We start from the raw sequence: 21536 nt of genomic DNA on the forward strand, positions 1-21536 counted from the left end.
ACTGTGTTTTAATCTATTACGGCGTTGTTATATTTGTACTTTTATCAATCTTGCTTTGATGTGTGGAGACACGTGCGTGCATGTACATTGTGTGTGTGTGGGTGTGTGTGGGTGTGTGTGTGGGTGGGTGTGACACGTAGCACGTGTCTTAGAAGGCGATCTTAGCGATGGCCCCCAGGAGGAGCCAGAGGCAGGCTGGGTATTTCCCACAGTGCATCATCAGCTGAGTGTCATGCTAATGAGCTTTCCCTTCCTTCGCTTCATCCCTCCTATCTCTCTCCTCCTCTCATTATCCTCTTTTCTCCCCTCCTCTCTTCCCCTCTCCAAGAGAGGAATCAATGGGGCTCAGCAGACCTGGTTTCAAAAACTATTTGAAATAAAAAAATGAATTGCTTTACCCTGCCTGGAGTGGATTATTATATTGGTTCAATGGCATCAGGCAGGCTAAATTAAGCACAGTATTTGAAATTATTTTAAATAGTAGTTGAACCCAGGCCCAGCGCTCTCTGCTGCCGTGGCTGATGGGATAGCTGCCTGTCAACTGGAGGACAGCATGAGGGAGGAGGGGGGACGAAGGGGGAGGAGGACCTTCAGATGTCTTTGACTAAACAGGAGGGGTCAATGTGGAGAGGTAGGGGAGGGGAGACTCAGCCTGCGTTCCAAATGGCATCTTATTCACTATCACAGGAGGCTGCTGAGGACAGGATGGCTCATCATAATGGCTGGGATGGAGCGAATGGAATGGCATCAACCATATGGAAACTGTGTTTGATGTATTTGAAACCATTCCACTCATTCCGCTCAAGCCGATACCACGAGCTCATCCTCCCCAATTAAGGTGCCACCAGCCTTCTGTGTTCCCTATATAGTTCCCTGCCCTATGGGTCCTGGTAAAAGGTAGTGCACTATAAAGGGAATAGGGTGCCATTTGGGACGCAAACTCACACGGCTGGAGAGACAGGCTTCAGACTGAGGAGGCTTTTGAAGGAGTTGCCTCCCTCCTCTTTCCTCCCTCCTCTTTCCTCTCTCCTCTTTCCTCTCTCCTCTGTCCTCCCTCCTCTTTCCTCCCTCCTCCCTCCTCCCTCCTCCGTCCTCCATCTTCTGTCCTCGCTCCTCTGTCCTCCCTCCTCTTTCCTCTCTTCTCTGTCCTCCCTCCTCTGTCCTCCCTCCTCTTTCCTCTCTTCTCTGTCCTCCCTCCTCTGTCCTCCCTCCTCTTTCCTCTCTCCTCTTTCCTCCCTCCTCTGTCCTCCCTCCTCTTTCCTCTCTCCTCTGTCCTCCCTCCTCTGTCCTCCCTCCTCTTTCCTCCCTCCTTTGTCCTCCCTCCTCTGTCCTCCCTCCTCTTTCCTCCCTCCTCTGTCCTCCATCTGCTCTCCTCCCTCCACCCTCCTCCCTCCGCGCTTCTCCCTCTGTTCTCCTCCCTCCGATCTCCTCCCTCCGCCATGGAGGATTTAGGAAGAGGAGGCAGCACAGCTTCTTCATTTAAACAGCAATCAAAACGCAGTGGCACATGTCTTCAGATTGGACGTGGAGACACACACACACGCACACACAGACACACACAACACACACACAACATGCACACACAACACACACAACACACACACAACACACATGCACACACACAACACACACACGGACACACACGGACGTGGAGATGGCCCCTGGCGATGTTTGGCCAATGAGCAGCAGCCCTGTTTACTCCTGTAGCTAGCAGCATAGCAGGAGGATGAATACTCATTAATTAAGAAGACTGTCAGCAACATGGTAGTCTGGACCACTGTTGGTGTGTGTGTGTGTGTGTGTGTGTGTGTGTGTGTGTGTGTGTGTGTGTGTGTGTGTGTGTGTGTGTGTGTGTGTGTGTGTGTGTGTGTGTGTGTGTGTGTGTGTGTGTGTGTGTGTGTGTGTGTGTGTGTGTGTGTGTGTGTGTGTGTTACCGGCAGGGCACCAGTGTGAGTTATTCCTTTTGAAGGCCTAAGCACATCTCTGGACCACATCTCTGCCATAATAAACCTAGTTGTCTAGACCGAGACAATGACATGTCATATCCCTCTCTCTGTTAAAGGAGTTAGTTTTGGTTTGTTCAACTGTTTAGAAGACACACGTAGACGACACACGTAGAAGACACACGTAGAAGACACGCGTAGAATACACACGTAGACGACACACGTAGACGACACACGTAGACGACACACGTAGAAGACACACGTAGACGACACACGTAGACGACACACGTAGACGACACACGTAGACGACACACGTAGAAGACACACGTAGACGACACACGTAGACGACACACGTAGACGACACACGTAGAAGACACACGTAGACGACACACGTAGACGACACACGTAGAAGACACACGTAGACGACACACGTAGAAGACACACGTAGACGACACACGTAGACGACACACGTAGACGACACACGTAGAATACACACGTAGACGACGCGCGTAGAATACACGCGTAGACGACACGCGTAGACGACACGCGTAGACGACACGCGTAGAATACACGCGTAGACGACACACGTAGACGACACACGTAGAATACACACGTAGACGACACACGTAGAATACACACGTAGACGACACACGTAGAAGACACACGTAGAAGACACACGTAGAAGACGCGTAGAAGACACGCGTAGAAGACACGCGTAGAAGACGCGTAGACGAGACGCGTAGAAGACACGCATAGAAGACACGCATAGAAGACGCGTAGAAGACACGCGTAGAAGACACGCGTAGAAGACGCGTAGAAGACACGCGTAGAAGACACGCATAGAAGACGCGTAGAAGACACGTGTAGAAGACACGCGTAGAAGACACGCGTAGAAGACACGCGGAGAAGACGCAAACTCACACGGCTGGAGAGACAGGCTTCAGACTGAGGAGGCTTTTGAAGGAGTTGCCTCCCTCCTCTTTCCTCCCTCCTCTTTCCTCAGAAGACACGCGTAGAAGACACGCGTAGAAGACACGCGTAGAAGACCCGTAGAAGACACGCGTAGAAGACACACGTAGAAGACGCGTAGAAGACACGTGTAGAAGACCCGCGTAGAAGACCCGCGTAGAAGACCCGCGTAGAAGAGACGCGTAGAAGACACGGGTAGAAGACACGCGTAGAAGACACGCGTAGAAGACGCGTATAGAAGACGCGTAGAAGACACGCGTAGAAGACACGCGTAGAAGACACGCATAGACGACACACTTAGAAGACACACGTAGAAGACACGGGTAGAAGACGCGTAGAAGACACGCATAGAAGACACGCATAGACGACACACTTAGAAGACACACGTAGAAGACACGGGTAGAAGACGCGTAGAAGACACGCATAGAAGACACGCATAGACGACACACTTAGAAGACACGCGTAGAAGACACGCATAGACGACACACTTAGAAGACACACGTAGAAGACACGGGTAGAAGACGCGTAGAAGACACGCATAGAAGACACGCATAGACGACACACTTAGAAGACACACGTAGAAGACACGCGTAGAAGACACGCGTAGAAGACACGCATAGACGACACACTTAGAAGACACACGTAGAAGACACGGGTAGAAGACGCGTAGAAGACACGCGTAGAAGACACGCGTAGAAGACACGCGCAGACGACACGCGTAGACGACACGCGCAGAAGACACGCGTAGACGACACGCGTAGAAGACACGCGTAGACGACACGCGTAGACGACACGCGTAGACGACACGCGTAGAAGACACGTAGAAGACACGCGTAGAAGACACGCGTAGAAGACACGCGTAGAAGACACGCATAGAAGACGCGCATAGAAGACGCGTAGACAACACACGTAGAAGACACACGTAGAATACACACGTAGACGACACACGTAGAAGACACACGTAGAAGACACGCGTAGAAGACACGCGTAGAAGACACGCGTAGACGACACACGTAGAATACACACGTGAAGACACGGGTATAAGACACGCGTAGAAGACACGCGTAGAAGACACGCGTGAGACGACAGCGTGAAGACACGGCGTGGACGACGCGCGTAGAAGACACGCGTAGAAGACACACGTAGAATACACGGGTAGAAGACACGGGTAGAAGACACGGCGTGAAGACACGGCGTAGAAGACACGGCGTGGACGACGCGCGTGAAGACACGGCGTGAAGACGCGGCGTGGGCGACACGCGTGGCGACGCGCGTAGAAGACGCGGCGTAGAAGACACGGCGTAGAAGACACGGCGTGGACGACACGCGTAGAAGACACGCGTGAAGACACGCGTGGGCGACACGCGTGAGAGGACACGGCGTAGAAGACCCGCGCAGAAGACGGCGTGAAGACGCGCGTAGAAGACACATAGACTACACACGTAGAAGACACGCGTGAACGACGCGCGTGAAGACACGGCGTAGAAGACACGGCGTGGACGACACGCGTAGGCGACGCGCGTAGTAGACACGCGTAGAAGACACGCGTGAAGACGCGGCGTGGACGACACGCGTGAAGACACGCGTGAAGACACGGCGCGGACGACACGCGTAGAGGACACGCGTAGAAGACACGCATAGAAGACGCGTAGAAGACACGCGTAGAAGACACATAGACTACACACGTAGAAGACACGCGTAGAAGACACGCGTGAAGACGCGTAGAAGACACGCCGTGAAGACACGCGTGAAGACGGCGTGAAGACACGGCGTGAAGACACGCCGTGAAGACACGTAGAAGACACGGCGTGAAGACACGTAGAAGACACGCGTAGAAGACACGCGTAGAAGACACGTAGAAGACACGCGTAGAAGACACGTAGAAGACACGCGTAGAAGACACGCGTAGAAGACACGCGTAGAAGACACGTAGAAGACACGCGTAGAAGACACGCGTAGAAGACACGCGTAGAAAACACACGTAGAAGACACACGTAGAAGACACACTTTGACGACACACTTTGACGACACACGTAGAAGACACACTTTGACGACACACGTAGAAGACACACTTAGAAGACACACTTTGACGACACGCGTAGAAGACACACTTTGACGACACGCGTAGACGACACGCGTAGAAGACACGCGTAGAAGACGCGTAGAAGACACGCGTAGACGACACGCGTAGAAGACACGCGTAGAAGACACGCGTAGAAGACACACGTAGACGGCACACGTAGACGGCACACGTAGACGACACACGTAGAATACACACGTAGAAGACACACTTTGACGACACACGTTGAAGACACACGTAGAAGACACACGTAGACGGCACACGTAGACGGCACACGTAGAAACACACGTAGAAGACACACGTAGAAGACACACACTGATGAAGAATGGAATCCACACAGCAGAACGCTCACATTCACACTCATCAATGCAAACAGTAATAGGCCACTGCTTCCATAGATCTTTCCACACATGCTAATATGTAGCATTAGGTTAGCAGTTCTCAGTCGTTGCATCATCGTGAACAAGATCATGTTGTCACTATACACATAACAAATTCACAGCTATCAATATATCATGCGTGTGGGAAAATGTTCAAGTATGTCTGTGTGTTTTTGTGTTTGTGTGTGCTTGTGTCATGTGTGTTTTTCTATTCTAAGCCTATGCTGTAGAATTATAGCTCCCCCACTACACACAGTCACACACAAAAATGATAGATGAACCTCTTTACCATGTAGATTTACAGGGGAGGAAGCTGTTCTACAGGCAGGCTCAGTTAAAAGCAGACAGAGTGGCCCTTCTCTCCCCTTCTCTCCCTCTGTCAATCCCCCTGATTTAAGATCGTGGAGATGTAGGGCCTTAGATTGTAGTAGATCTGCAGCTGATAACTAAGGATTGGATTATTCAAGTGCAGTGAAGCAGTGATCATAAATCCAAGATGTGTCTCAAACTGCACCCTATGCCCTGTGTAGTACACTACTTGTTTTTACCAAAGTCCTGTGGGTTTCCATATGGGCCCTTGTCAAAGGTAGTGCATTATAAAGGGAAAACGGTGCCATTTGGGCTGCAGTCCCAACTCTCTCTCTCTGAGCCGTATGCACTATACTATACTTTCCTGCCTGCTCTCTCTGTATAACACCATCACTGTCATGGGATACAACGTGGCAATAGCCTGGTTGAATTGATGTTGTATTTGTGTGTGGGGTTGTGAGGTTGGCTGTACTGCTGGGGGCTGTGAGTGCTAGTGTGTATGTATCTTGTGAATTGGGTGATTAAATGTTGATACCTTTCTTGCTCGTACTTGTGCTGCTCATCAATTAAACCAAATGGAATAATGGATGATTTGAACGAACGCAAAAGACCTTTCAGTCCTTCTACAGCCCCCTGACGTACAACAGTGTATACGGGCAGCAGGTAGCATAGCCGATAGAGTGTTGGGCCAGTAACCGAAAGGATGCTATGGTTCGAATCTCCGACCCGACTAGGTGAAAATTCTGTCGATCTGCTCTTGAGCAAGGCACTTAACCCCAATTGCTCCAGGGACGCCGTCAATAATGGCTGATCCATGGCCGTGACCCAACTCTCCGAAGGTGTCTCAGAGATATGCAAGAAACACACTTCCATTTCACAACACACGCTTGTACAGGTTACACACTTGTACATATGTGAAACAGGACAAATATAGGCACCCCTATGGTTGAAATGTATTGAATATATGGTCTCCCTGTGTGCCTGAGTCCCTGTGTGTGTTCCCCAGGAGGCTCTGATCATGGCTAGCATGGAACACCCCCACCTGGTCCGTCTCCTGGGGGTCTGCCTGAGCCCCACCATCCAGCTGGTCACCCAGCTCATGCCCCACGGCTGCCTGCTCGACTACGTCCACGAACACAAGGACAACATCGGCTCCCAGCTGTTGCTCAACTGGTGTGTTCAGATCGCCAAGGTAAGACTCACCTGTTAAGGTTAAATCTTGTATGGGGGTTTGAGCACCGTCAGCCACTTTCTGTCTGTGGCCCTGTTTCATAGCTATCTACTACTATACATACCCACTGTGACTGTTCTGACATTAAAATGATCAAATACGAAAAGGTGATCAGAATGTCAAACATATCGCTATGGAAGATCCATTCACCATTATATGCATGTTTGAGGGAGTTTTGAAATCCCTCTCACAGCCTTTACAGTAACCGTCACCCCACGGTGTTGCAATGGAGTGTGGGTATACACTGAGTATACAAAACACTAAGACCACCTGCACTCTCTCACTCTCTCTCTCTTTTTCTCTCTCATTCTCCCTCTTTCTCTATACTTCTTTCTCTCTCTCTCTCTCTCTCTCTCTCTCTCTCTCTCTCTCTCTCTCTCTCTCTCTCTCTCTCTCTCTCTCTCTCTCTCACTCTCTCTCTGTCCCTCTCTCTGTCTCGCTCTCTTTGTCTCTCATTCTCTCTCTCTCTCTCTCTCGCTCTCTCTCTCTCTCTCTCTCTCTCTCTCTCTCTCTCTCTCTCTGTCTGTCTCTCCCCCATCCTCTATCTCTCTCATGCTCTCACTCAATATCTGTGTGTCTCTACATGAATACACTCATCCATAATCTCTCAAACACACATTCTCATTCTAGATTCTGCTTATACCTGCTCCGTTGAAGTTTCATTGATCCTACAGTCTTAACCTTGTGGAGTCTGTCAGTGATGTAGAGTGACTAGGTTTTTACCTCAGATACTCTCTGTGTGCATTCCAAATTGCACTCTATTCACTTTATAGTGTGCTGCTTTTGGCCGGGCCCCTATGGCACCCTGTTCCCTATATAGTGCACTGCTGTTTTGGTAACAAGTACTGCACTATAAAGTAGTGCACTATAAAGGGAATAGAGTGTCATCACAACCTCTGTCTCTGACTTCACACTCCCCAGCTCTACAGTGCGGTCTTCCAGTAAACAGTCCCCCCTATCCCCTTTAAAACATTTAGGAGATAATATAAACTAGTGAATTACTAAACAGCATCCCTTCCATCCTTGGTGAAATGATGGGTGAAGAAGACGTCTCTGTACGTCTACATGGCAGTTTTCCAAAGATCATTTTCGGTAGCACTTTATTTGGATGTTCCATCTGTAGGTGCTCTACAGCCTACTACACACTATCAGTAACTACCACTGCCCTCCCTCTCTCCCACGACTATCTGCACTTCCTCTCTGCACTGAGACACGCACTCAGGCAAGCACACACACTCATCCACAGGTCTCTACCCACTCAGGCATACACACCTACACTGACACGCTTCTTACACACACATACGCATATACGCACATACACACGCACCCACACTCACACACTCACTACTGACACCACACACACACACACACATACATACATACATACATACATACATACATACATACATACATACATACATACATACATACATACATACATACATACATACATACATACATACATACATACATACATACATACATACATACATACATACATACATACACATGCACTCACACTCATCACCCACTCACCACATAACCATAGTGATTATTATTACCATTAGTATTTATCCTGCTACCAGCCACTTTTACATGTACACTGAACAAAAATGTCTCTACCATAAGCCGCCTCCAATGTCGTTTTAGAGAATTTGGCAGTACATCCATCTGTCCTCACAACTGCAGACCACGTGTAACCACGCCAGCCCAGGGCCTCCACATCTGGCTTCTTCACCTGCGGGATCGACAGACCAGCCACCCGGACAGCTGATGAAACTGTGGATTTGCACAACAGAAGAATTTCTGCACCAACTGACAGAAACCGTCTCAGGGAAGCTCATCTGCATGCTCGTCATCCTCACCAGGGTCTTGACCTGACTGCAGTTTGGCGTCGTAACCGACTTCAGTGGGAAAATGCTCCCGTTCAATGGCCACTGGCCATTGTGATCTTCACGGATGACTCCTGGTTTCAACTCTACCAGGCAGATGGCAGACAGCATGTATCGCATCGCGTTGAGAGGTTTGCTGATGTCAACGTTGTGAACAGAGTGTCCCATGGTGGCGGTGGGGTTATGGTATGGGCAGGCATAAGCTACAGACAATGAACTTAATTGCATTTTATCGATGGCAATTTGAATGCACAAAGATACCGTAGGACGAGATCCTGAGGCCCATTGTCGTGCCATTCATTCGCCGCCATCACCTCATGTTTTAGCATGATAATGCACTGTCCCATGGGTGACATGTCTGCATACTCACCAGACATGTCACCCATTGAGCACGTTTGGGATGCTCTGGATTGACGTGTACCACAGCGTGTTCCAGTTCCCGCCAATATCCAGCAACTTCACACAGTCATTGAAGAGGAGTGGGACAACATTCCACAGGCCACAATCAACAGCCTGATCAACTCTATGCGAAGGAGACGTGTCGCGCTGCATGAGGCAAATGGTGGTCACACCAGATACTGACTGGTTTTCTGATCCACGCCCCTACCTATTTTTAAAGGTGTCTGTGACCAACATATGCATATCTATATTCCGGTTAATTTGAAATCCATAGATTAGGGCCTAATGGTTTAATTTCAATTGACTGATTTCCTTATATGAACTGTAATTCAGTCAAATCTTTTAAATTGTTGCATGTTGAGTTTATACTTGTGTTCAGTGTACACACCTACCTCAATCATTCCAGTATACATGCACATTGTAAATATTGTTATTCTCACTGACCATATTTCCCGTGTTTTTCTTCTCTGTTGTATTCGTATTCTGCATTGTTGAGAAAGGATACTATATAGGAATAGTTCAAAAGTTTCATAGTTTTATTGTCACATGCACAGGATATAGCAGGTGCCAGTACTGTGAAATGCTTGAACTTTTGAACTATTTCCTATATAGTCCACTACTTTTGACCCGGGTCCTATGGCACAATATAGTGTTTCTAAGGCAGTGGTTGTGAAGGTTTTGATGGCCTCCTAGGTGTGATTCAGGGGACCCTCAGGGGCCCCAAGTAATGAGACCAGGGACCTGGGATAGAGACAGCATACCAGTTCTCAATACACTCTGCTAGTCCTCACTATGAGTGAAGTCATATGTAAATGAATTGTAAATGTTGTAGAAATCTATGAATCCTTGTACAATAAGTAACAATGCTCGCCCAGAGTTCATTTTGTGGAGAATTGAATGACTGAAATAAAGTTTACGAGAATATAGCATATTGTATAAGTGCAGGGTCTTAAACAGAGGTCAGCCGTGGCTTATATGGCCCTAAGGTATCTGTGTAGATGTGTGCATGGTATAACTCCAGCAGTAAGAGCTGAGTTCCCAGGTAGGGGTGCAGGTACATGGCTGTTCGGGACTCTCCAGGCTCCCAGGCTCCTGTGAAAAACAGGTTAATCTGTGACTGGGAGGCGAGGCGAGGCGAGACGCCTCTCTATCAAATCAAAATCAAATCAAATTTATTTTTATATAGCCCTTCGTACATCAGCTGATATTCTCAAAGTGCTGTACAGAAACCCAGCCTAAAACCCCAAACAGCAAGCAAAGCATGTGAAAGAAGCACGGTGGCTAGGAAAAACTCCCTAGGAAAAACTCCCTAGAAAGGCCAAAAACCTAGGAAGAAACCTAGAGAGGAACCAGGCTATGAGGGGTGGCCAGTCCTCTTCTGGCTGTGCAGGGTGGATATTATAACAGAACATGGTCAAAATGTTAAAATGTTAAAATGTTCATAAATGACCAGCATGGTCAAATAATAATAATCATAGTAGTTGTCGAGGGTGCAACAAGCACGTCCGGTGAACAGGTCAGGGTTCCATAGCCGCAGGCAGAACAGTTGAAACTGGAGCAGCAGCACGGCCAGGTGGACTGGGGACAGCAAGGAGTCATCATACCAGGTAGTCCTGAGGCATGGTCCTAGGGCTCAGGTCCTCCGAGAGAAAGACAGAAAGAGAGAAAGAGAGAATTAGAGAGAGCATATTTAAATACACACAGGACACCGGATAAGACAAGAGAAATACTCCAGATGTAACAGACTGACCCTAGCCCCCCGACACATAAACTACTGCAGCATAAATACTGGAGGCTGAGACAGGAGGGATCAGAAGACACTGTGGCCCCATCCGATGATACCCCCGGACAGGGCCAAACTCTATCTTGTTCTTTCTCCCCTCTCTCGCTCTCTCTCTGTCTGTCTGTCTGTCTGTCTGTCTGTCTGTCTGTCTGTCTGTCTGTCTGTCTGTCTGTCTGTCTGTCTGTCTGTCTGTCTGTCTGTCTGTCTGTCTGTCTGTCTGTCTGTCTGTCTGTCTCTCGCTCTCTCTCTGCGTCAGACAGCCCTTTACACGATGGATTATTAATGTAATAATCAGCCGTGGGATCCATTCTAATGAGCAGATTAATCAGGGGCTATGCACTGAGAGACATGGCACCGTGGCACCACCCTCTTTATTTATTCGATTTTTCTTCTACCTCTCTCTTTCTTTCTTGAGCTATATCCCTCTCTCACTGTCTAACTCACCGTGTGTGTCCTGTCCTCTTAACTCCATCTCTCCTTAGCTTTTTCCTCCCTCTTTTCATCTGTCTTTCTTTAAATCTCCATATCTCACTATTTCTCTCTGTCTTAAAAACGGTGTCCTCCTTACTCCACCTCAGCTGTATCCCCTCCTGTTTCCCATCAGCATCAGGCACACAGTCAGTCTGCATGGGGACATGTCGGTTAGCTGAGCTCACTAGGCCAGGCCGGAGAGTCACAACCACAGAATTAAAACCAGAACAGAAAGAATAGAACAGAATGTGGAACACTTGGGAAATTGGAGAGGTTCATGTTGCTAATAGAACATATGCAGTTCTCTGTTGTTGCATTGATCTCAAACACATCACTCTCTCACATATCCAGTCCATGCCCTTGTGAAGCTTAATCCGGCTGAGAATTACTCTCATACAGATGGACCTTCAATGATGGCTATTAGATGTTGAGTTAAATGAGGAAGACATTTTGGTTGAATGCATTCAGTTGAGCACCTGACTAGGCATCCCCTTTCTTCCTGTCCTCTTCTATTACCTCAGCTGTCGTCATTTTGTTCACACTCTATCTACATCTGGTAATGATTTGGTTTAGTTGACGCGTTGCAGAAATGGACTAGTTATCTTATCTTCTCTTCTCCCATTGTGTGAAAGATCTCTATAGTGCTTTAGAAGACTCATTGCATCTTGAGGTCCTTTTCCTGTGCAAACCTCTCTCCTGAAAGCTGAGTAAACATCTCTCTCCCCCATCTCTCTCTCTCTCTCTTTGTCCCGGGGTGAACAAACATCTCTGCCTACCTCATTATTTAGACCCCAGGGTGCCTCTGTCCAACCCTCCACTCACTTTGCCCATCTCTTCGAGTATTCCCTGGCTCTATTCCGAGGGGAGAGCAGGCATAGTTTATTTTTTGGTGTTTATTTTTATATAATGATTTTTTTTACTCCTTTTTCTCCCCAATTTCATGGTATCCAATTGGTAGTTACAGGCTTGTCTCATCTCTGCAACTCCCGTACGGACTCGGGAGAGGCGAAGGTCGAGAGCTGTGCATCCTCCAAAACACAACTCAACCAAACCGCACTGCCTCCTGACACAATGCCCACTTAACCAGGAAGCCAGCCGCACCAATGTGTCGGAGGAAACATCGTACACCTGGCGACCGTGTCAGCGTGCACTGCGCCCGGGCCCGCCACTGGAGTCGCTGGTGTGCGATGGGACATTCCTGCCGGCCAAACCCTCCCCTAACCCGAACAACACTGGGCCAATTGTGCGCCGCCCCATGGGTCTCCCGGTCGCGGCCGGCTGTGACAGAGCCTGGACTCGACCCCAGAATTTCTAGTGGCAGGCCCATAGTTTAGTTTATATAGTGGAGCCCTGCTAGTAGAGTCTGCAGGGGGAGAATAGGCTCCTCCCTATGTGATGCTGTACAGTACAGAGGAGAAATACTTTCTCACTGTCCTCAAGACAGCAGGCAATAGCAAACACTAAGTGCAAACAGACAGCAAGATATACAGTAGAGGTTACAGAGATTTACACACACACATGCCAGTGCGCACACACACACACACACACACACACACACACACACACACACACACACACACGCACGCATGCACACACACACACATACACACACACAAACACACAAACACAGTCACAGTGCAGAATTAAAGGCAGGGAAAGATAGATGGGTGGAAGGAGAGGCAGTGGGGCGATGGATGACTGGAGGCAGGTCACTCAATGGATGAGGACCATGCCACCTGCAGACAGTGCTGACAAATGATAGCCTGCCAGCCCCAGACCACACATGCACGTATGCACACACTCACACATGCACGTGCGCATCTCTCTCTCTCACCTTGAGATGAGCTCTCATTTCTTCCTCTCTCTCTACATCTCAGTCTGTTTCTCTCTGTTTCTCTCTTCCTCTCTCTCCTCTTTTTTCTCTCTCACACCCACAACTACATACCTGAATCCTCCGAGAGGAGAAAAGGAACTTGTCACATAATTACATCACATTGTTAAAACAGCGACAGTTTAATTTCCAACAAATGAGGTGAGATGGCTGCTATGCCAAGCGCATCAATTCCTTTCAGCTTCAGATGGCACCATCAATTGGTTTCTCACAAACCCAATTACATATCTTATTTCAACAATGAGTTTACACAACCTTGGAGGCCTAGATATTATACCTACAACAGTGTATATTTCTTCTTTGACTGTAACTGGCTTGTACTTCCCTCCACCTCTTTTCATTTCAACACCAAAATAAATCCATAACACCCCTCCTCCTCCAGAGTTAAATGATGTTCACTAGATGAGTCCTGGAGACTGGAGAGAGTTCAGAGGGCTGATTATACTAGAGCTCCCCTCTCAGTCCAGAGAATCATTTAGTTGCGCTACTTTTCACTAAGGACCATATTGATCTTGTCAAAAGTAGGGCATGTAGGGAATAGGGGACCATTTGGACAGCCTCATAGTCTTTCAGACAGGGAACCAAAATGGCAGTTTAGGAGCCGTTAGGAGTGAAGGAGGATGACCCAGAGCCAGCGTCCTAAATGGCATCCTATTCCCTATGGGCTCTATGTGTGAGTGTATGTGTGTGTGTGTGTGTGTGTGTGTGTGTGTGTGTGTGTGTGTGTGTGTGTGTGTGTGTGTGTGTGTGTGTGTGTGTGTGTGTGTGTGTGTGTGTGTGTGTGTGTGTGTGTGTGTGTGTGTGTGTGTGACCTGTCAGTCATTCTCCATGCCCCTGAATGGAGTGTGCGCTCCCGCCCACGTGCACACACGCACACACACTGACCTCTTACCCTCAGGACTGTAAGGATATGAGAGGCAAACCATTCTTGACTGTTGAAAACTGCACTATTCTGCCTAGTGCCTGTGGATGTTAATGTCCTGCCTGGTGCCTGTGGATGTTAATGTCCTGCCTGGTGCCTGTGGGTGTTAATGTCCTGCCTGGTGCCTGTGGGTGTTAATGTCATGCCTGGTGCCTGTGGGTGTTAATGTCCTGCCTGGTGCCTGTGGGTGTTAATGTCCTGCCTGGTGCCTGTGGGTGTTAATTTCCTGCCTGGTGCCTGTGGGTGTTAATGTCCTGCCTGGTGCCTGTGGGTGTTAATGTCCTGCCTGGTGCCTGTGGGTGTTAATGTCCTGCCTGGTGCCTGTGGGTGTTAATGTCCTGCCTGGTGCCTGTGGGTGTTAATGTCCTGCCTGGTGCCTGTGGGTGTTAATGTCCTGCCTGGTGCCTGTGGGTGTTAATGTCCTCTGATTTATGTTGTTTATTGTAACACTGTTGTGCAAAATTGAGAGGAGGAAGTTTTATAATATACTTTTATTCTTAGCATTATTTAATGAGACATTTGTTGTTGAGTGATACCTTCAGATCGCCTCATAGTATGTCATAGCTTGTATTGTTAGGATTTTTAATAAGTATAGTGTGTTCTTGTTGGATATTGTGTGGTAGTGTACTAGGACTAGGGCTGGAATCAATGGCTAGTTTATTTCCAGACCGTCTGTCTGGTGATCTATCGCGATAAACATTTATTTTTTCTCTCTGGATATTTTCTTTCCTTCTTTCCCTCATTGTGTTTTCTCTGCTGCCTGGCTTCATATTCATCCCCTCTCCCTTTCTCTTGCTCTTCTCTCTTCCACTCGCTCTTCTCTTTTTCTCTCGCTCCCCTCCTCTCCCCATAGATAGAAGCTGAACACCTGTCACTGTGCTGTTCTTGTTTGCTATCTCTATTTACTGCCCTTCTCCATCGCTCCCCCTCTCCTTGTTCCCCTCTCCCTCTGCTCTCCTGAGTATTAAGGAGCCAGCCACCCAAACAGACTGTATGTGTGTGTATGTGTGTCTGTGTGTCGTGTGTCTGTGTGTCTGTACCTGCCCTGTCTTGTCTCTAACCTGTCTCGTCTCAATGGCTAATTTCCTTCCTCTTCCTCCTCCTCCTCCTCTCCTCCTCTCCTCTCCTTTTCTCCTCTCCTCCTCCTCCTCTCCTCTCCTCCTCTTCTCTCCTCCTCGCCTCCTGCTCCCTTTGTTCTGATCCTGCCCTCTTCTCTCTTTACTATCAGTCCTATCTGTCCTGCAGGATGACTCTACTCCACACACACACTCTCTGTCTCTCACACACGCACACATGCACACACACACACACTGTGAAATAGATTATTTTATCTTTCCAAGCCCCCTGAATTACATTGGAGTGGTAAACTGTTTGCGTGGCTGCCTGTGTGTGTGCTTGTCTGGATGAGTTCTTGCACATACACTACATGACCAAAAGTATGTGCACACCTGCTCGTCAAACATCTCATTCCAAAATCATGGCCTTAATATGGAGTTGGATCCCCCTTTACTGCTATCACAGCCTCCACTCTTCTGGGAAGGCTTTCCACTAGATGTTGGAACATTTCTGTGGGGACCTGCTTCCATTCAGCTACAAGAGCATTAGTGAGGTCGGGCACTGATTTTGGGCGATTAAGCCTGACTCGCAGTCAACATTCCAATTCATCCCAAAGGTGTCCGATGGGGTTGAGGTCAGGGCTCTGTGCAGGGCAGTCAAGTTCTTCCACACCGATCTAGAAAAATAATTTCTGTATGGACCTAGCTTTGTGCACGGGGGGATTGTCATGCTGAAACAGGAAAGGGCCTTCCTCAAACTGTTGCCACAAAGTTGGAAGCACAGAATCGTCTAGAATGTCATTGTATGCTGTAGCGTTAAGATTTCCCTTGACTGGAACTAAGGCGCCTAAACCATGAACAACAGCCCCAGACCATTATTCCTCTTCCACCAAACTTTATATTTGTCACTATGCATTGGGGCAGGTAGTGTTCTCCTGGCATCAGCCAAACCCAGATTCATCCATCGGACTGCCAGATGGTGAAGCGTGATTCATCACTCCAGAGAATGCGTTTCCACTGCTCCAGAGTCCAATGGCAGCAAGCTTTACACCACTTCAGCCGATGCGTGACATTGCGCATGGTGATCTTAGCCCTGTGTGCTGCTGCTCGGCTATGGAAACCCATTTCATGAAGCTCTCGACAAACAGTTATTGTGTTGATGTTACTTCCAGAGGCAGTTTGGAACTCAGTAGTGAGTGTTGGAACCGAGGACATACGATATTTAAGCGCTACGAGCTTCAGCGCTTGGCGGTCCCATTCTGTGAGCTTGTGTGCTCTACCAATTCGTGGCTGAGCCGTTGTTGCTCCTAGACGATTCCACTTCACAATAACAGCACTTACAGGTGACTGGGGCAGCTCTAGCAGGGCAGAATTTTGACGAACAGACTTGTTGGACAGGTGGCATCATATGACGGTGCCACATTTAAAGTAATTGAGCTCTTCAGCAAGGCCACTCTACTGCCAATGTTTGTCTATGGAGATTGCATGGCTGTGTGCTCGATTTTATACACCTGTCAGCAACGGGTGTATCTGAAATAGCCGAATCCACTAAATTGAAGCGGTGTCCACATACTTTTGTATATATAGTATATTTGTGTGTGCACTGGTAACATTCACTGATGCTAATTCTAAAGCATGCTCTGCCTCTCTCCACTGAAATTAATAATTGAGTGGGAGGAGTTAAGAGGGTCAGGTTGCTCAGTGAAGCCTGGGTCACTATCAGAACCACAAACCACAGATCCACTAACCAGCAGGCTCTTAAACCACACTCTCAACATATTTACTGTAACAGCTTAAACCACACACCAAGTGACATGGAGTGGCCTGTCCCAGAGTTCATGTGTTGGGAAATAGAAACCATACCGTGGTGGGATTGCAAAGAAAAAACATCAAAGTTTTCTGGTGTGAGTGGAGTTCTTAATCAGTTATGAGTTTAACACGGTCAAGGCTCCCCATAACGGGTGGTGGTGTAATTAACCATGAACAGTGTGGGCCTGGCTGATTTGGTGATCTGTTTCATTGGGTCAAGTTGGCCATATTTACACCACTCAGCCATCTGGTACGGGCCCACCCCTGGGACGGAAGGAATTATGCATGTCAAGTATAGATGCTCACTGTCTGTTGCATTCTTTTATTTGTGTTTCTCTTTCTTTCTTTATCTCTCTCTGTCTCTCTCTGTTCTCTCTCTATCTCCCCCTCTGTCTCTCTATTTCCCTTTCTTTCTTTTTTCTCTCTCTCTCTCTCTCTCTCTCTCTCTCTCTCTCTCTCTCTCTCCCTCTGACAGCTTGTGTGCCTATGCGTATGTTTGAGTGAGACTGCTGCAGTAACTGAATTGGCTGGGTCTGTCCACTGATTGGCTTAGAGCCTTAGGGATAAACAGTAGGTTGTCAACCATGGTTCCTTTGTGAAGAAAAGATTCCCTCCCCATCACATGTCCCGTGGTAGGACAGCTGGGCCTCAGTGTGATCACCTACTGTGTTTAGTTATGTCAATCAAGCAAACATAAGCACACGCACAACTGTGCGCACACACACACACACACGCACACGCACACACTCACTCTCTTCTGAGTTGTTAACTCAGAGCAGGTGTCCCTGATTATATATGTATCTCCTATTTAAATATGTATGTGTGAGGCTGCATCGTGAAACTCCAAGGTGCCCTCTAATCCGGTGAATGACTCAGGGTTGTTATATCAGTCTCACAATGGATGACACATCAGACCAGTCACCTTAAGGACACACATAGACTCACAGATAGTTAGTGGTGAGCAGTATACTATCCCATATCACCTTCTTCACAAGACCTTTGTCCGTACACTCCTTATATTGTCAGGCCGTTATCATGGCAGATGCAGATACCTCTCTCTTCATGTGCCCTTTGTTGAGCCTGTTCTGGAGGGGGAGAGACACGATCCTAACCCTCTCACTGAACCTCTATCTCCGTCTGCCTAGGCTGGGCTACACACACACACACACACACACACACACACACACACACACACACACACACACACACACACACACACACACACACACACACACACACACACACACACACACACACACACACACACACACACACGCACACCTGCCTGAGCTACGCTGGACTGCAAGGCCCCCGGCTTAGAGAGCGCCCTGCAATATTGATTGGAAGCTTCTACACACACACACACACACGCACACACAATGAAACACACACACACACACAGCCCTCTCAGGGAGCAGACAGGTGTGTATTATTTACTTTGGCCAGAGGAGTCCAGGCGTTCTCAGAATGAGTAAACAGAAATAGAGCTAGAGCCAACCTGAGGGCCCTCCGGCCAGGCGAAAGACAATGAAGAAATAAAGACAGAGATAAAGAAATAAACTATGAGGGAAGAGAGAGACAGAGAGAGAGGGGGTGGTATACTGGCGGAATAAAAGATTGAGTACAAAACAATGGAGCTGTTATTCATCCCATACCAACATTTAATGCATCAGCTACACAGATCCTCAGAGATGGGTATAGTGCAATATGTTTTGCGGGGTGAATTGGAGTGCACAGTTCACTTGGAGCTCATAAATACTGTGTAAGCTCTGCTCTGTGTATGCTTGGTTGCACGTTCTTCATTCTAGACCAACAATTATATACTGGGTTAATATGATGTTTCTGTTGTGCATTTAGAGACCTTATGGGTTCTCTCTCTTCACACTCCATCCCCCACTTTCTGGAAATGTGTTCCATGGGAAACCTGGTTGATTGCTCAGCGCTCTCTTGCTAGCTTTCTCTCTCTTTCCCTCTTTCTCTTGTTATCTCTCTCTTTCTCTCTCTCTAACCCCCTCACACATTTTCTCACTCTCTTCCCCCTCTCTCTCTCTCTCCCCCTTTCCCTCAGTCCTCATCCCCCTCTCTCTCTCCCTCCCTTCCTCCCCTATCCCCTCCCTATCTCCTTGTCTCTCTCATTCTCCCAGATCAATCATAGATCAAAGATAATGTCTCTCATTACACCACATCCAAATGATGTCGTTATGACCGTGCTGAGCACTTATGATTATCATTATGATTATGATTATTATTATGATTTCTACATTACAACTAATTATTCCGTATCCTAAAGAGGCTTTTAATGGACTTCTGTACGTTGTTTCAGTCTTTCATCTCAGCACCAGTATTATGTTACTCTGTGTGCATCTCAAATGGCACACTATTCCCTATATAGTGCGCTACCTTTGACCAGAGCCCATACGGGGTCCTGTGTACAGTAGTAGTGTACTATATAGGGAATAGGGTGCCATTTGGGACAGACTTTCTGTTTCCCTACCCTGCAGGCGTTCTCACCACTTCGGCTTTCTAAGTGCTGACAAGGCATGGCTAGCAGCTCACAGAGCGGCACTCCAGGGCCTGACAAATTGAGTAGTAAATTGTTGAGCGTGTGGGCCAATTAGCAGCCAGGAGCCGTGTTAAGGGGAGGGGCCGGGGGGTGAACAGTTGAACGTGATTGACAGCTCAGGCTGGAGAGAGAGACACAGAGCAACAGGCCCAAGCCCCATTCTGCAACCTAAGAGGTATGTATCAGATGCTCAACATGCTTTGCTCACATCTACTGTGATGGTCCGGGCCTAAACCACAACAACACTAGACACTATGGAACACAAAGCTTTTACTATTTCATCCTGGAATATACAAGGTCTGAGATCATCTGCCTTTGGCCTAAAGAGCAGGAACCCAGACTTCATCCTACAAGAAACATTAAGGAGACAGACCCACTGGTTGCCCTCTAGGTTACAGAGAGCTGGTAGTCCCATCCACCAAACTACCAGGTGTGAAACAGGGAAGAGACTCAGGGGGTATGCTAACTTGGTATAGAGCAGACCTAACCCACTCTATTTAATTAGTCAAAACAGCAACATTTTACATATGGCTTGAAATTAATATAGAAATGATCTCAACAGAGAAAAATGTCCTCGTGTGTGCTACATATATCCCCCCAATAGAATCCCCATACTTTAATAATGACAGCTTCTCCATCCTAGAGATCGACAATTTCCAGGCCCAGGGACATGTACTAATCTGTGGCAACATAAATGCCAGAACTGGACAAGAACCTGACACCCTCAGCACACAGGGGGACAAACACCTGCCTGGAGGTGACAGCGTCCCCTCCCCCCTATTCCCCCCTAGACACAGCTACGACATCATAACCAATAAAAACGGGTCACAACTCCTGCAGCTCTGTCGGACACTGGGTATGTACATAGTCAATGGTACGCTTCCAGGGGACTCCTATGGTAGGTACACATATTTGACCAACCGCCTAGATTTGGTCTTATGTAGGACATTTTTAAATTGTGGTTTTTACATTGGATAAAAGCAGAGGCACATAGCTAAAAAAATATGTATATCATACACTGTATTTGAGGAATAATGGGAAAGTATTTCTGCTTTGAAAGTTGATAAGCTTGTAACTTCACTTTTGAGAAAATGGTCCTTGAATATTTTGGTACCTACTGGAGAGCTCTCCTTTGTCTACACCCATTCAGCATTGTTCACACCCTCTTAAGCCAGCCCCACCCATTCCTTTAAGGATTCACATGTGAGGTCATGTGCTAAACAGTGAGTAGTGTAGTAAAGATTAAGACTAAAAGTGGTAAAAGTAGTAGCCTACAATAAGGAAAAATTCCAGGTAAACAGAAAGTATCCAGATAAAAATATTTTATGAATATTAAATTACGCTTACCCAGACTCGCTTGTGATGGGTCATGTGAAAGACACTAAATTGATGGCTCATGTGAAAAACACTAAATTGATGGGTCATGTGAAAAACACTAAATTGATGGGTCATGTGAAAAACACTAAATTGATGGGTCATGTGAAAAACACTAAATTGATGGGTCATGTAAAAGACACTAAATAGATGGGTCATGTGAAAAACACTAAATTGATGGGTCATATGAAAGAAAGGCTATAACCCCAGCCACATCTTGCTATGTGGATGGGTCTCTACAGAAGGTGGAAAAGGTACAGCCAAATGGTTACTTGCATAGTAGCAATATCAGAAACAGATAGTGTCAATATAAATAAAATAATATACAGTATGTACAAGAACAATATCAATAATGATATCAGTGATAGAAGAGGTAGTTATATGCATACTATCAGGGGTAAAGTGGCTGAGCAGCAGGATAAATAATAAATAGTAGCAACAACGTATGGCGTGTGTGTTAGGAGA

The 21536-nt window shown here is 47.4% G+C and overlaps 1 protein-coding gene across 2 annotated transcripts in view; it reads left to right on the top strand.

The window, feature by feature from the left end:
* Window positions 1–21536, top strand: part of LOC106586446 (receptor tyrosine-protein kinase erbB-4) — a 478367-nt gene that overhangs the window by 421223 nt on the left and 35608 nt on the right. Inside the window, exon 20 of one of the 2 annotated variants that reach the window (XM_014173739.2) lies at window positions 6688–6873. In XM_014173739.2, coding sequence (XP_014029214.2) covers window positions 6688–6873 — 186 coding nt within the window. The remainder of the gene's footprint in view (window positions 1–6687; window positions 6874–21536) is intronic. The other variant, XM_014173740.2, reaches the window with a different exon arrangement.

This window comes from Salmo salar, chromosome ssa25, assembly GCF_905237065.1.
Source record: "Salmo salar chromosome ssa25, Ssal_v3.1, whole genome shotgun sequence".
In the NCBI taxonomy this organism is placed as follows: Eukaryota; Metazoa; Chordata; class Actinopteri; order Salmoniformes; family Salmonidae; genus Salmo; species Salmo salar.